A 14343-nucleotide genomic window follows, 5' to 3' on the forward strand; every position below is an offset into this window, starting at 1 on the left:
AAGTTTAGCTAATTGAAGACAGTAAGCCAGTTTCCCTCATGTGGCACATACAGACAGACAGAGGTCTTTTTGGTTCATGTAAATGTCTTTGGTCCGTGTTGTGTTCATATCAGTCGAACTACACTGGAGTTTATTTGGAAGAGAGAGAGCCTGAAAAGGTGGGGCTCGGTCCATTTGGATGGTAGTGTTCACACTTATTCAAATGAACCACATTAATAAAGCAATCGCTTTCCCTTTTTGTTTGCAGGCTGTGTGTTTGAATTGAAACATCATTGTCCAGCCCTGATCTTAGCTCGCAGTGACTTTGGGTGCAGGAGGTGGGATTTGGAGTTCAGAGGGAGGGAGCATGTTGCCAACTGCAGCTTCCTCCAGCAAAGCCTCTGTAAACAGCTTACTATCCAACAGCTGCACATTCAATTAAGAGGGAGCATTTTAGAAAGGGGATAAACACACATACTCTTTTAGTGTGGACTCTTTGGAGATACACCCACCTGTTTACACTGTTGCGAATGTGTCTTTCGTACTGTCTACAACTGCTACTTTCTACCATAATTGTAGATTAAAAGTAACTTGCATTAATGTTCTAGTAACTCTATAGGACCTACTACTGATGGAAAACAAATGCATGCTAACTAGGTAATTCCATGAAACGAATGGGAATTTACCAAAATGATCAACTATAAAGAATAAATGTGAAACGATCTGGGAAACCCCTCAGATGTCGTTTTTTAGGAAATTCAAAAAAGAGTTTAATTGTTAATTGTCTCTCTTTTTTTTTTTTGCTCAAAATTATGCAACAACGCAGTCTGAAGTACAGTAGCTGCTCACTTAAACGATCTTACTCATCTCAACTTGCTCAGTTTTGGTGATGTCAGTGCCATAAACGATATTATAATGGACTATTTCACATCCAGAGATGAAGGATTGGATGAAGTTACCAAAGAGGGGGAGTCTGATGGTGGTCTGTTACATGCACAGTGCACATGTTTTTTACATGTAAACTACAAGGTATACTATTTGTGCTATCTAAACATACAAGAGGTGATCAAAAGTTCAGAGACTATGCCCATGATAAAACAGACATTAGTCAGTTTGTGTAATGATGCAGTATAGCGCTCCTGACTTGACAGACAGCTCTTGTTAAACCCCTGAAGTGAAAGTATGTCTTGCTTTAAACCCATTTTTCTAAAAATTCCATTCTTGAAAATAATAGCTATCAGCCAACTTAAGATAGCCATAACTTTTGTTACATTAAGCTACTGACAAAATAAAAAACGTTTTTGGAAAGGGCTTGAACCCAGCTTTCATATGGTATCAAAACCTAAAAAAGGTTAAATTTCACCATGTGTTGGGTTTTCCTAGATCACAAATGTAAAAGATTTCCAAATTTAAATAAGTTGATTACTTGTTTTATAAAAACATTTTTTTAACATATAACTTATCTCCCTTGTCATTGCACAGAACTGTTAAACAAAGATAGTGAACTAATTAATTATTAGACAGAAATGTTAAAGTGCCCCTATTATGGATTATAAAAGGTTCATATTTTGGTTTTGGGAGTCCCCAACAAAAAGTTGACATGCATGCAAGGTCACAAAACGCTTTTATTGTCTTATAATATGCATTTAGTTTTGCTCAACGACTCCCAAACAGTTCGTTAATCATTTGTCCAAACCTCTCCTTTGCGTGACACAAATGGACTACTTGCACAACTACTTCCGCATTCTACTTGTTATGGCTTGGTAGTTTCCGGTTAGTGTTCAGCGCACCTACATACAGACAGTTTCTCACGAGAACGCAGATTATTACTACATTTTAGGGCTGGCATTTCTTTAAAAAAAACAATTAATCATATTCTCTGCATTAACATGAATCATATTCAACCTGCTGAAAGGTTACTATAAATATATTTCCCTTCTGTATGTGCATTCTGAATAATAAATAAATATATTTCCCTACTAACCTGCCGCATTCTCACGAACTGTATTTTTCTTTTACTGATCATATTTCATACCTGATGAATGCACAGTTTTAAATGAGTTTGACTGATAAACACCCTTACGAAAATTAACCATGGTTTTACTATAGTAAAAGTGCCATGTTTTCCCTATTTTTACCATTTGTATAACAACACTTTTACTACAAATAGCCTACCATCATTAAACTATGGACAGTGTAGTAAAACCCGAGTTAATTTGTGGTTATATGGTTTAACTTCAATTGCAATTTTTGGTTTTATTTGTAGTAAAACTAGGGATGTCAAATGATTAATCGTGATTAATCGCATACAAAATAAAAGTTAGAGTTGGCCTAATATATTTGTGTGTACTCTGTGTAATTATTATATGTATATAAATACACACAAATTCATGTATATATTTAAGAGAAATATGTTATTTATGTACAATGTATTTTTATTTATATATAATATAAATTCTATAAAAATGATAATAAATACATATATTTAATACCTAAATATTTCTTAAATATATACATGAATGTGTTTGTATTTATATAAACATAATAATTACACACAGTACACGCACATATATTAGGCAAACTGAAACTTTTTTTGTATGCGATTAATCGCAATTAATTGTTTGATAGCCCTAAGTAAAACCATTTGTTTGTGTGCGTTGGTGCACTTATTCCGAGCCCATACTGCTTATTCCATTGTTTATAATGGCTGGATGAATGTGCAGTAACTGCCTTATTTAACGATGTTAAACATTTAAATCATTTTTAACAGTAACACGCTGACAGTGCGACTATTGAATATTCATATTTTAGCATTAGACTACATACAGTGAAATGATGACAGAATATGACACAGAATAGTGACTAACATATTTAATACAGATAAATAAAGGTTCATTATGATCTTATTCATCGGATCTCACAAACTGCAGCGTCGCGATTAGGCCACTATAGAGCACTGACACCCTGTGGTGAACAATCACGTATGATTACCAGCCACCGCGTTTTCAGATCGGTTAATGTTGGATTAAAACTTCGCGTTCCGTTGAGTTTGGAAAATTCTGTACTCCGTAATCATCAGAATATGTCTTCTCCTGTTTCTGAAAATTTCCGAATTTGAAATCATCCCACAAAATCTCATTTTATTAGGCGTTTAAGTCAACTAGATGATTACAGCACATTGAAAATGTACATAACCGGAAATAACTAAGCCGTACGCTTTTAAAACGGAAGTGCGTCACGAGGCTCAGTGCAAGTAATTCATCTGCGGTGATTGGTCCAATGACCCAGTCTTTTGCGATTGGTTTAACGTTACTGTGTGCACCGAATTTCAAACACGGAACGCCCATCACCGTTACTCTAGCCCACAACTCTGTGATAAACAACACCACCCAAACAGCCATAGTATATGCGTCAACCCAACGCAGAAATGTATTGATAAAGTACTGCAGCTTGTACACCAACATACTGTTCTATTCTTTGTCAGAACTTCAAGTAATAAAAACGACAAACATTCACTATTCATCGACACATTTCTAGACAATAGCGAGTGAACGGATAAAGCTGTCAGCCGGTTAGCCATAAACCTACGAGCTGCGCGGAGCGAACACAACACACACACACTAAATACGTATTTAGCATGATACAGAGTAATGTTACATGAGAGCTACAAATTTTAAAGGATTACTCCACTTTCAGAATAAAAATGCCCTGATAATTTACTCACCCCCATGTCATCCAAGATGTTACATGACATAAGTTGACGACATAACACACAACTACGTATTTTGAACGATCGCTAGAAAATACAACCATCAATTATTAATCACACTTACAGGCAGAGGTTCAGAGGAGCAACCCAGTCCAAATAAACTGGGCACTGATTCATCTTTTAAGAGCAAGCCTTTGGTGAATCCCGCATTGTACTTAGAATACAGCGTCTTCTCGACATGACGTAAACCACATGGAAATTTTACCGTTTGTTGGCGGGCAAGTTGTTCGCGACGCAAAACGTGGGCAGACATTATGCAAAAGTGTTACTTTGTGACATATAGCCGTAACAGAAAAAGATTCAAATTCCTGACGACTCGTTCAGGCAATTGTGAACAGACTCTCTTTTTTTTGGATAGACAATTAATTTATGTATCATGCACTGTCGGCTTCACAACTTTGCAGATAGTTTATGTTCACATACAGCTACATGGCACACTGCATGAAAGGTCATATTTGAAAAGGCATAATAGGAACATTTTAAAGCTGCAGTCCATAAGTTTTACCTCTTTGTTGCCATCTCTGTTTCAAACCTGCAGTTGCAGTTATTTCCAGAATTATCTTTGCATGGGTTGTGCACCAGCACGGCTCCAGCGCAGATGAATCTAATGTTTTGAGGTGTATGTGTGGCTGTCAGTCACTGCACCAGTGTGGATGCTGTATTTTGGAATTACAGATTCTAGCCTACATCTTAGAATATGTAAACCAAATCAAAATTTTCATGAGATATTGTCATCTGAATAAGTAACAAGTCTGCGACTTTTGTTCTGACCAACTGAGGAAAAAAGCATTACAATAAATCGTGCTACCAATGGTGATTAAATCTAGTGATCGGTTAGCTCATATCACATCAAACCATGTTTATTATTATTATTGTTATTGTTATTGTTTGTTATACTTTGTTATACAGATTATACTTTATATTATACAATATTGTTAATGTTAACATCAGCATTGTGTGACTACATGTAGTGTGTATTAGCATGTAGATTAAAATTTCTGTACAGTCAGATCTCTAATTGTTATACCATTTGAATTTCATATAAAGAAATTCTTTTAGCTCAAAAAGCAAATTATTCTTCCTTGGAACTGGTTCTCTTTAAAATACAAATCTTGTGTAATCCCATGTAGGCTATCTGTAATCAGATGCACATTTATAACTGGACTATAATTTAATTTCAGTCACATGTGTTTCATAACCACATAATCCTTTCTGGATTACAATCCGCCATCAAAATGATAAATTTATTTATTCTGCTGTGAGAAAAGGTTTTAAACGATCAGCCACCTGCAGGATCCCTGCAGGATCCTCACATGCGAAATAGCCTACTAACCGGGTATGCAAGGGATGGGCGCATTGATTGTGAAGTATCGATACTAATGCGAGTATTGAAAGTATCGATACTCAGATTAAAAATATAGATACTAAGGTGTGTTTTATTTACCAGTGATTTTGTTTATCTAACAAAAAAAAATATGCATACAGTATGCATTGAATTGGACGAATAACCAAGGTTAGTGAATAATTGTGTAGGATAGAACTATTTACTGTTCAACTAAACACACAAATGTTGCAAGACAGAACCAATCAATCACAGAGGGCGTTCACTGACTTATGACAGTGCATTCAAACAGAGCTACCTTTCCCAAAAGTATCATAAGAAAGCATTCATAGTTTTGGAAATGGCAGCCCAGAACAATGCTTTTCAGAGGACAGAAAAAAAAAACCCCAAAACATATGTTTGAGCAAAAAACTAATTGAAAATGTAGCCTACATAATTTGTGTAATTACATTTATTTAAATGAAAGTTTAAAGTTCATACTGATCATATTCTATTCTGTAATGTTAATATAAATCATACACTGTCAGAATAATAACGCTGCATTTTATGTGTGCAACAGCCTGTCACTGGCAGCCCCTTATATTTTCAACTATAGTATTTGTAGATTTTCATGGTTACCACTACAGTAAACATATTTTAACCATGTGTAAACAAAAATATAATCTAATAAATTGCAATTAAGGTGTATTGAATATTAAAATGAGTTTTATTAGAAATATAATAATTTAATACATTTCATTTAAAAGTTCAGTTCAAAGTATTGTATCAGTATTGATATGGACAATACTGGCCTTTAAAAGTATCGGTATCGCATCGAAAACAAAATCAGTGGTATTACCTATCCCTACAAGAAAGTACCCCCTCTTTATGTTTACAGACGTGACATAATGATACAGTGGCATGCTTGAATTTCCCGTGAATTTCTGCCAGTACCACTCAAATTAGAAAAACATTACGAGCTTAGCGTTGTGAATTGGGCTATAGTAAGGAGGTAATTTTAAACACTGGCAGGTTATATACTTGCTCAAATATTTTGGATCAATCAGATAATTTTGAACCAAAAGTTACAAACTGCAGCTTTAAAGTAAATAGTATATTAAAAAAATATATATATATAAAACCATATTAATAATATTCCATATACTGTTGGCAGACACATTTAAATCACTTTACAAAAAGTCTTTGAATATTGAGGTTTTCCACAAGCTATAGTATACTATGAACCCCCTAAATACCAAATGGGAGGAAAAAATATGTTTCAGTGCTTTCACTTGCAATTATATCGTTGGATAATTATACTGTATATAAATTGCGGGCATCGGGATCTGTCAGTGGTGCTCAGGATCTGCAAGTCTATTGCCATCATCCTATCAGTCATCTCTCCTTACTCTATTTATGTGGTAAGTGAAATATATATCATGTGCTCTAATGTAACAGGCTACTTAGGGCTGGGCGATAATTCGATAACGATAATTTTCGCGATATAGTTTTCCTCGATAAAACGATATGAGTTCGATAAATGTTCGATATAATTTTATGTGCCAAAAGCGGAACGAAACAGCGCGACTCATTTGAATCGCGCCACACTGTCCGTTTATCCGCTTGGACCAATGTTTAAACTGCCGCCCTGCACGAGCACACTAGAGATGATGCATTTATTATCTCGATTTTATTACAGGAGTAATGGTATATAATTATAGTATATATGTATTTATGATTAAGCTATAGCATGTGTGCATTTATACTTAATGTTTTTAGACTACCCTGTTTCATACAAATAGGCTACCTATAAAACCATGTAGTTATATTTTTACCGTGGTATTGAGGTACCATTATGTGTGGTTTTAACTGCGTTTATCATGATTTAAAATGTGTGCTTGCTAATATGGGAGACCAATGCTTAATTTAAAAAAAAAAAAAAAAAACTGTCAGAATAAATTTAACCATATAAAACTGAGATTGCTACAATACAAAGATGTTATTGATTGATAATGAACAATAATTTACCTCTGCATCCTTAAGCTGCTATCAAATGTGCATTTCTAAGAGACAAAAAAATGATGATTATTATTATTATTATTATTATTATTATTATTATTATTATTATCATTATCAGACAATCCAAACCTGTTGTTAAGAAAAAAAATAATGGTCTGGCTTCTACAACTTCCACTTTGGAGCAAAAATCTGACTTTAAACTGGAAAGAAATAAAGATTTGACATTTATCGTGCTAATTATCGATATCGACTGATATGAAAAAAATTATCGTGATAATTTTTTTGCCCATATCGCCCAGCCCTAAGGCTACTGCTCACATGTGGCTAACCATGTCCATTTAGTGGCTTCGTAGAACGCTTTATTCGTTTTCCGTGCCTTTCCGAATACGGATTCACTATTCAGGCACATCCCTCCTTCCCATAATAACAAAAGATCAATAATTGAAATATTTTAAACACTTGTCCTCGCTGAAAATGGGGCAATGTATTTCTTTCCTCCTCCATTGCTGTTGCTGTTTTATTTTGACAACATCATGCAAAATTATTATTATTATATTATAACTAGAAAATCGAGGGGGGGGGCACTGCCTTAAGTCAGACACTATGGACGTATTCCATTTAGAGCATACACTAATCTCATGTAATTGGTCAGTTGTGTCTGGGATATTAATAGACTTTAGCGCAAACAATGCCATGACCTTTGTAATGAGCTGGGCGTGGATAAACAGCCTTGCACCTTGATCCATGAGGCAAAAATCAAGCTGAGTTTCCACTGTTTGACCAGCACTTTAAAGGAATAGTTTACTTCCAGAACAAAAATTTATAATGTACTCACCCCCTTGTCATCCAAGATGTTCATGTCTTTCTTTCTTCAGTTGTATAGAAATTGTTTTTTGAGGAAAACATTTCAGGATTTCTCTCCATATAATGGACTTCTATGGAGCCCCCGAGTTTGAACTTCCAAAATGCAGTTTTAATGCAGCTTCAAAGGGTTCTAAACAATCCCAGCCGAGAAAGAAGGGTCTTATCTACCAAAACGATCAGTTATTTTCTAAAAAAAAAAAAAAAAGAAAAAAAAAGTACAGTTTATATACTTTTTAACCTCAAACGCTTGTCTAGCTCTGCGTGAACACTGTGTATTCCGGTTCTGGTTCCAAAATTGTTTTTGTAAGGGGCATTTGACCTTCTTTGCATATTCACTTTTTAAACACTGAGTCGGTACTTCTGCAGTGATGTAGGATGATTTTGAAGTTGGAAGAGAATTTTTTGACATACCCTAACTGCCATGAACTGGAATACACAGAGTTCACGCAGAGACAAGATGACCATTTAAGGTTAAAAAGTATATAAAAATAAAAGTATATGTAAATTCTTTTTAGAGAATAACTGATTATTTCGCTAGATAAGACCCTTGTTCTTTGGCTGGGATCGTTTAGAGCTCTTTGAAGCTGCTTTTTAAAGGGGTCATTGGATGCCCATTTTCCACAAGTTGATATGATTCTTTGGGGTCTTAATGAGAGGTCTATAACATACTTTGGTTTGTTTTTCAGGGGCTCCATAGTAGTCCATTATATAGAGAGAAATCCTGAAAGGTTTTCCTCAGAAAACATTACAGTGGTCTGACTAATATGGATTTCATCCAGTCATTCATTACCATTCACATTTGCCAATTATGATCGGATTCCAAACAGATAGGCACAAAATCAGATTTGCACTGACAGTCTGAACAAGGCTTAGTGCACCTCATAAGGTCTTGGGGAAATATAAAGCAGACTGCCATAAACATAACAGTGGAAACTGATTCCATATTTTTTAATAATGTCCACCAGGGGAAGAATATACAATGGGGGAAAAAAAAAACAGAGAACGAGTGTTCTTAAGTATATCACTTATCTATACTCTTTCTGATCAGTCTTATTTTGTTTCAGGCAGGCACACAGACAAATGCGCAGCTAAAGCTTGTCTCTTGAATTGCCAGTTATGCTCTCTACCTTTCTTGCCCATTGTCACGGCTCTTGCCTCATGCTTTTATTCAGTCTGTGAGCTTTTACTCAGACTGCACGTTTTGTGTTGGTGGTCAGTAGGCTGGACACTCCTAGGTGAGCAGGATTAAGTAGGAGAAGATTCTGTTGTCATCTGACACGGCAGCCTAGTGTGCTACAGGACCCTGGAGTTCAGAGTTTCTTTGAGGACAGCTTTGGAATCAGCCACTAGTATGTACATATGGTATATGTTAGTGGTGACAACAGTGGCCCTGTTTTTCACCCATCATGTACTATTTATTTTACTTTAGCTGTTACATGACTGTCAACCAGAGAGTTGAAATATCTGGGGTAAATAGTGTGAGTGGGAGATCAGCTCTTGTTCCTGCTGTGAATTATTCAGCTCCATTCAGCTAAACATGCAATTCACCTCCTAAACTCTCCCAGCCTGCTAAATGCTTCCATGTTCAGGCCAGTGTGAGCCTGCTATTATAACTCCATTTTGATTTTCTTTTAATTTAACTAGATTTAGAGGATTATTGCTGCTATTTGCCTGCTTTGAAATGGGACTATACAAATTTACATGAGGTATTTGCCTTTTTTGATAGTTGAACCTTGAGCTGTTTGTAACATGCAACCTTTCAATAGAAGCATAGAAACACTGTATGGTATAATGTAACAAGCACAATGCAGTGACTTAAGTCGAGTTTTGGTCACTAATAAATTAAGGGGTGCTTCTCTTTGAGGAAGATAATATATTTGGGCGGTGTTTTCCCTTTTCCTCTGTTGTTAGGGTGGGGCTTAGCGTGGACGGCACAGAGGGTGATGACTGTGGGGGTGCAAGATAAATGACGAGTTTGAACAAGAGATTTTTGTGTCGTCATAATACTGCTAGCGGAGGACGGCTACAAGGTTCCACCACAGTTTAATGTAAAGAAGTTATATGAGAATTGTAAAAATGAGGTGTAGATATGGATGTGCATAACTGAACTGGAAAGAAAGAAACAAGCCGTTACTGTGGCGTCTTTATTGCTAACAGGAGAGCAAGAGATGCCACTCTAGAAATAACCACAGGTGATTTGAACAAGGACAGTATGAAAACAATTCTTGACAAGTTGGATTCTGAGTTTATAAAACAAGAAAATGGTCACCAATTCTATACATACACTGAGTTTGGGGGAAAGGATGGCACCATAGAGTTCTGCTCCTGCTAGCTTATCAAACGGGCAGATTTTTTTTTTGAGAATGAGTCTAGAAATTTTTCATGTAGGCCTGCACCAAATGTATTAATAGCAATGGAGGGGATGACAAAAATATTATGTGTGCTATAGACACTAAAATTAGTTTGGCCTTGGAAGCAATACATGACCAAACAGTCTAACTTCAAACGATGAGTCAGCAATTGCTCATGCGGAAGGAAGGATTGCTGCTGAAACCCTGACTTCACTGTTTTTGGATGCAAAACCAGTGGCCTTGCAGAAATCACTTGGCGAATCACTTCAGAAAACATAAAAAAAAATAAATAAATAAATAAATAAATTTGTGATCCTAGAAAATAAAAGATTGACATTCTTCTACAACAGTGGTTACAACAGTCTATGAAGTACCCATTTTGTATGTCTCCCTATATCTGACACACCGATTTCAAGTTTTGCTGTCTTCACTAACTCCAGGATAGGTTTGAGAACCACTTTTCTACAAGAAGCCCATCCAGACAATATAAAACATATGAAGCTGCAACAAGGAGGGTTCGGGCAGGTGTTTTTTCTTTCTTCTCATCTGAGAGTAGGAGTGTAGCAATATTAAAGGGGTCATATGATGTGATTTCATGTTTTCCTTTGTCTTTAGATTTAGATTGTTACAAGCAAGTACATTTACAAGTTACATTTGTGCATATATAAGATCTGTAAAGTTGCAAAGATTGAAGTCTTAAACCCAAAGAGATATTCATCATAAAAGTAAAGACTCAGTCAAGCCTTCCTAAAACGGCACAAATCTAAATCTACATACTTTGTTCGGCCTTCCAAATGAGTACACAACTAGAAATCAGTGGTTAACTATATTTGCAACACAACTATTCGAGTGTGTGCAGCGCATTGTACAAAGGATTGTTTCCTGAACTTGGGAGAATAGCCTACAATGCCGGCTGTGCTCAAAGGCTTTGCAAGGACAGTCTGCCGCTTCTGACTCAGCCTGTAAATACGTTATCATATTTAAAGTATTTGTTGTTTCTACGATCACAAATGCAGACATGGTTTTGTGTTTACGTGGGGCAACGCATAATAATTATGTCCCCACTGGATGCAGCAATTGCCTCATTTATAATGTGGTTTTTGTCTCTCGCGCAGAGACACGGCATCATAACATGGTAGGGGGTTAAACATTTTCATCACACTTGTGGTATTCTGCCAATCACAACTCATCGTATAGCTGGCTAATCAGAGCACACCACGTTTTTCAGAACGATGAGCTTTTTAAAAATCGACGCATTTCAGAAGGGCGGGGCAGAGAGGAGCAACAATAATGTACAGTATGTGGAAAATATGTTTTTGAACTTTAAACCGTGTAAATGCATTGCATTACACCAAATACACAAAATAATGTTTTTTTTGTTTTTTTTAAGCAACATCATATGACCCCTTTAAAAGAGAGATTTTTCCATTTGAATTGAAAACATCTGTGAATAATGAATATGGACAATATTGTGATTAAAGGCTCATTTTAGGGACATTGTTTTAACAACAATGACAACTTGTTTTAAGAATATCTATTGCCCTCCAGTGAACTTATCTGACTTTCTCACTTAATTTTAGAATTTTCATTAATGAATAGCGACAATTTTGCAGTGACAGACTGCTTCTACTGGAGAAATCTTTTGGTACAGGTCAGCATAATCCCTTTTCTTAAAGGGGTCATCGGATGCCCATTTTCCACAAGTTAATATGATTCTTTAGGGTCTTAATGAAAAGTCTATAATATACTTTGGTTAAAAATTCTCAATGGTTGTGTAAAACAACACCCTTTTTACCTTGTCAAAATCAGCTCTACAAAAATCATCTCATTCTGGTTGAGGCTGCTTTGAATGCAAATGAGCATTTGAGCTCGCCCCGCCCCTCTCTTCTCTCTGTGGATAGACGTGCATGTTTACATTAGCCGCGTTTAGCCGCTAAACTTGCTAACTAGCACTTTATTAGGAAAGGCGATCGCAAAGATTCATAAAAAAAACCCTTATACTCACTTCTGCTGTAAGTGAAGCTGGATCATGAATGATTCGCGCGAACAAAGATGGATATATGTAGATCAGGAGGCGCATTCCCTTCACAAACAAAAGTAATCAACTGCATCTTCAGGGCTCAGATGTCAGGAGTAAATCATGACCACTATGTTCATTATTACATCCAGCAACACATTTCAATCGCTCAATCAGAGATATTCTTGTCTAACTTACATCCCTGCTCTGGCATCAAAACAAAGAGGATGGACTCTGACAGCTGATCAGAGGTAAAACGCTCATGTCAATCAACTATCGTGGGAGCGGCCTCTGTCAGTGTGACGCCACAACGACAGGCATTTGAGAATGGCTCGATTTGAAAAAGGGAATATTATTTTTACAGATTAATTAAAAACCACTGCATGGATTTTTATCATTATAGGGTAGATTTATACATGCACTGCCAACACACGTTAATGTTCAAACAGCATATAAAAGTGGACTTAGCATCCGATGACCCCTTTAAATAGTGGCACCTGGCAGGGATAGGAGGCCTTCCTGTGTGGAGTTTGCATGTTCTTCCTGTGTCAGCGTGGGTTTACATCAGGTACTTCGGTTTCCTTTCACAGCTAAAAGACAATGGTTAGGTGAATTGAAGACTTGTCTGTAAAATAGACTTGTGTATGGATTAACTGGTTCTTGTCATGAATATGGCCATAGGTGCTGGAATAGCGTTAAGAAGACAATAAACAAACAAAAAAAGGTCCATGATGCTGCGAAACATCCTTAAATTGTCACACTACCATTATGATACTTGGCGGTTGGTGTGAGGTTCTTCTTATGACATATAGTATTTGGCTTTTGACTCATCTGTCCAAAAAAACGATCATACAGTATGTTATTTGACTCAGTGAGGGAATCTTATTCTTTCTTTGCCAGATACATAGTTAAAGAAATGTGCATGTGCCAATGTTATTTAGTTTTGTACTTTGCTTTCTGGTATAGCTGGCAGTAGGCATGGAATGTACTGAATAAATACTAACCAATTTGTGATAAAGCCATTTATTTGTGCACAAAAAGCAAGGCAGTTGAGGAACGATGTCTATATTCATGGTATAGTATGTGATGCACCCTAGAGCTTTCATTATAAATTAATGACCAAGAGGATCAAGAGAGGAGAAAGGAAGACCAGGCTGCGGTATATGGCAGACAGAGCCACTGAAAACTCTGCTGTAACTCAATCCCAGCAGGACGGCTCACTGGATCACCTTTCTCTTATGTGCATGTTTGTTTGTATGAGGTGGAGGGAATGATAGGTACTAGCATTTATTGTTAGCACAATTAACCAAAAAAAAAAAAAGAAATTTGATTACTGTGGCTACAATGTAACAAAAATGAAAAGTATCAATTAGGACTCTTTCTGATACATTCTGGACTGTGATATACCACTGGGGCAGCCGTGGCCTAATGGTTAGGAAGGAGTCCCAGGTCCCAGGTACTTTCCTTTTTCCTTCACACCATAATCACTCTTCAGTGAGAATAAATAATCAGGATTTTCTTTTTTCTTTTTTCCCCAAACAGATTAATGTGCGTGTGACTACTATGGATGCAGAGCTAGAATTTGCCATCCAACCCAACACCACTGGCAAACAGCTCTTTGATCAGGTAAGTGTCTACATTTACTTGTTCCACTTTTTTGGATCTAATTTATCAGCCAGGACCTTTCTTTGTGTTCCTTTTCATACAAATATTTTGATTTCAAAAGTGTCTCTATTTTCCGTATTTCGGAAATGTCATTGTTCTCTGTTGCTCTTGAGAAAAGGCACATTAGGTAGCTTGCAAGTGAGGGGTTTGATTTTTGTCATAAATCTAAGGTAGTCTTTCGAACCATGCTGCAAAAACTGGCTTTTTCGCAAGAATTGGAAATAACATCTCAGCAGTCTAAAGTCAGTTCTGCTACATGTCTGTGTTTATTGTATTAGTAAACTATTTTCTCAAGTAACCCTTTCTTCTTTTAACAAACACTTTTTTGTAACTTTTGCCACTCAGATGGTCGACTTAC

The 14343-nt window shown here is 36.3% G+C and overlaps 1 protein-coding gene across 1 annotated transcript in view; it reads left to right on the forward strand.

The window, feature by feature from the left end:
* The window catches only part of LOC127153612 (radixin), a 49291-nt gene that overhangs the window by 13268 nt on the left and 21680 nt on the right, over positions 1 to 14343 (forward strand). The window contains exon 3 of the mRNA XM_051094839.1: positions 13863 to 13946. Within this exon, the coding sequence (XP_050950796.1) occupies positions 13863 to 13946 (84 nt within the window). The remainder of the gene's footprint in view (positions 1 to 13862; positions 13947 to 14343) is intronic.

This window comes from Labeo rohita, chromosome 1 (assembly GCF_022985175.1).
Source record: "Labeo rohita strain BAU-BD-2019 chromosome 1, IGBB_LRoh.1.0, whole genome shotgun sequence".
NCBI classification, from domain to species: Eukaryota; Metazoa; Chordata; class Actinopteri; order Cypriniformes; family Cyprinidae; genus Labeo; species Labeo rohita.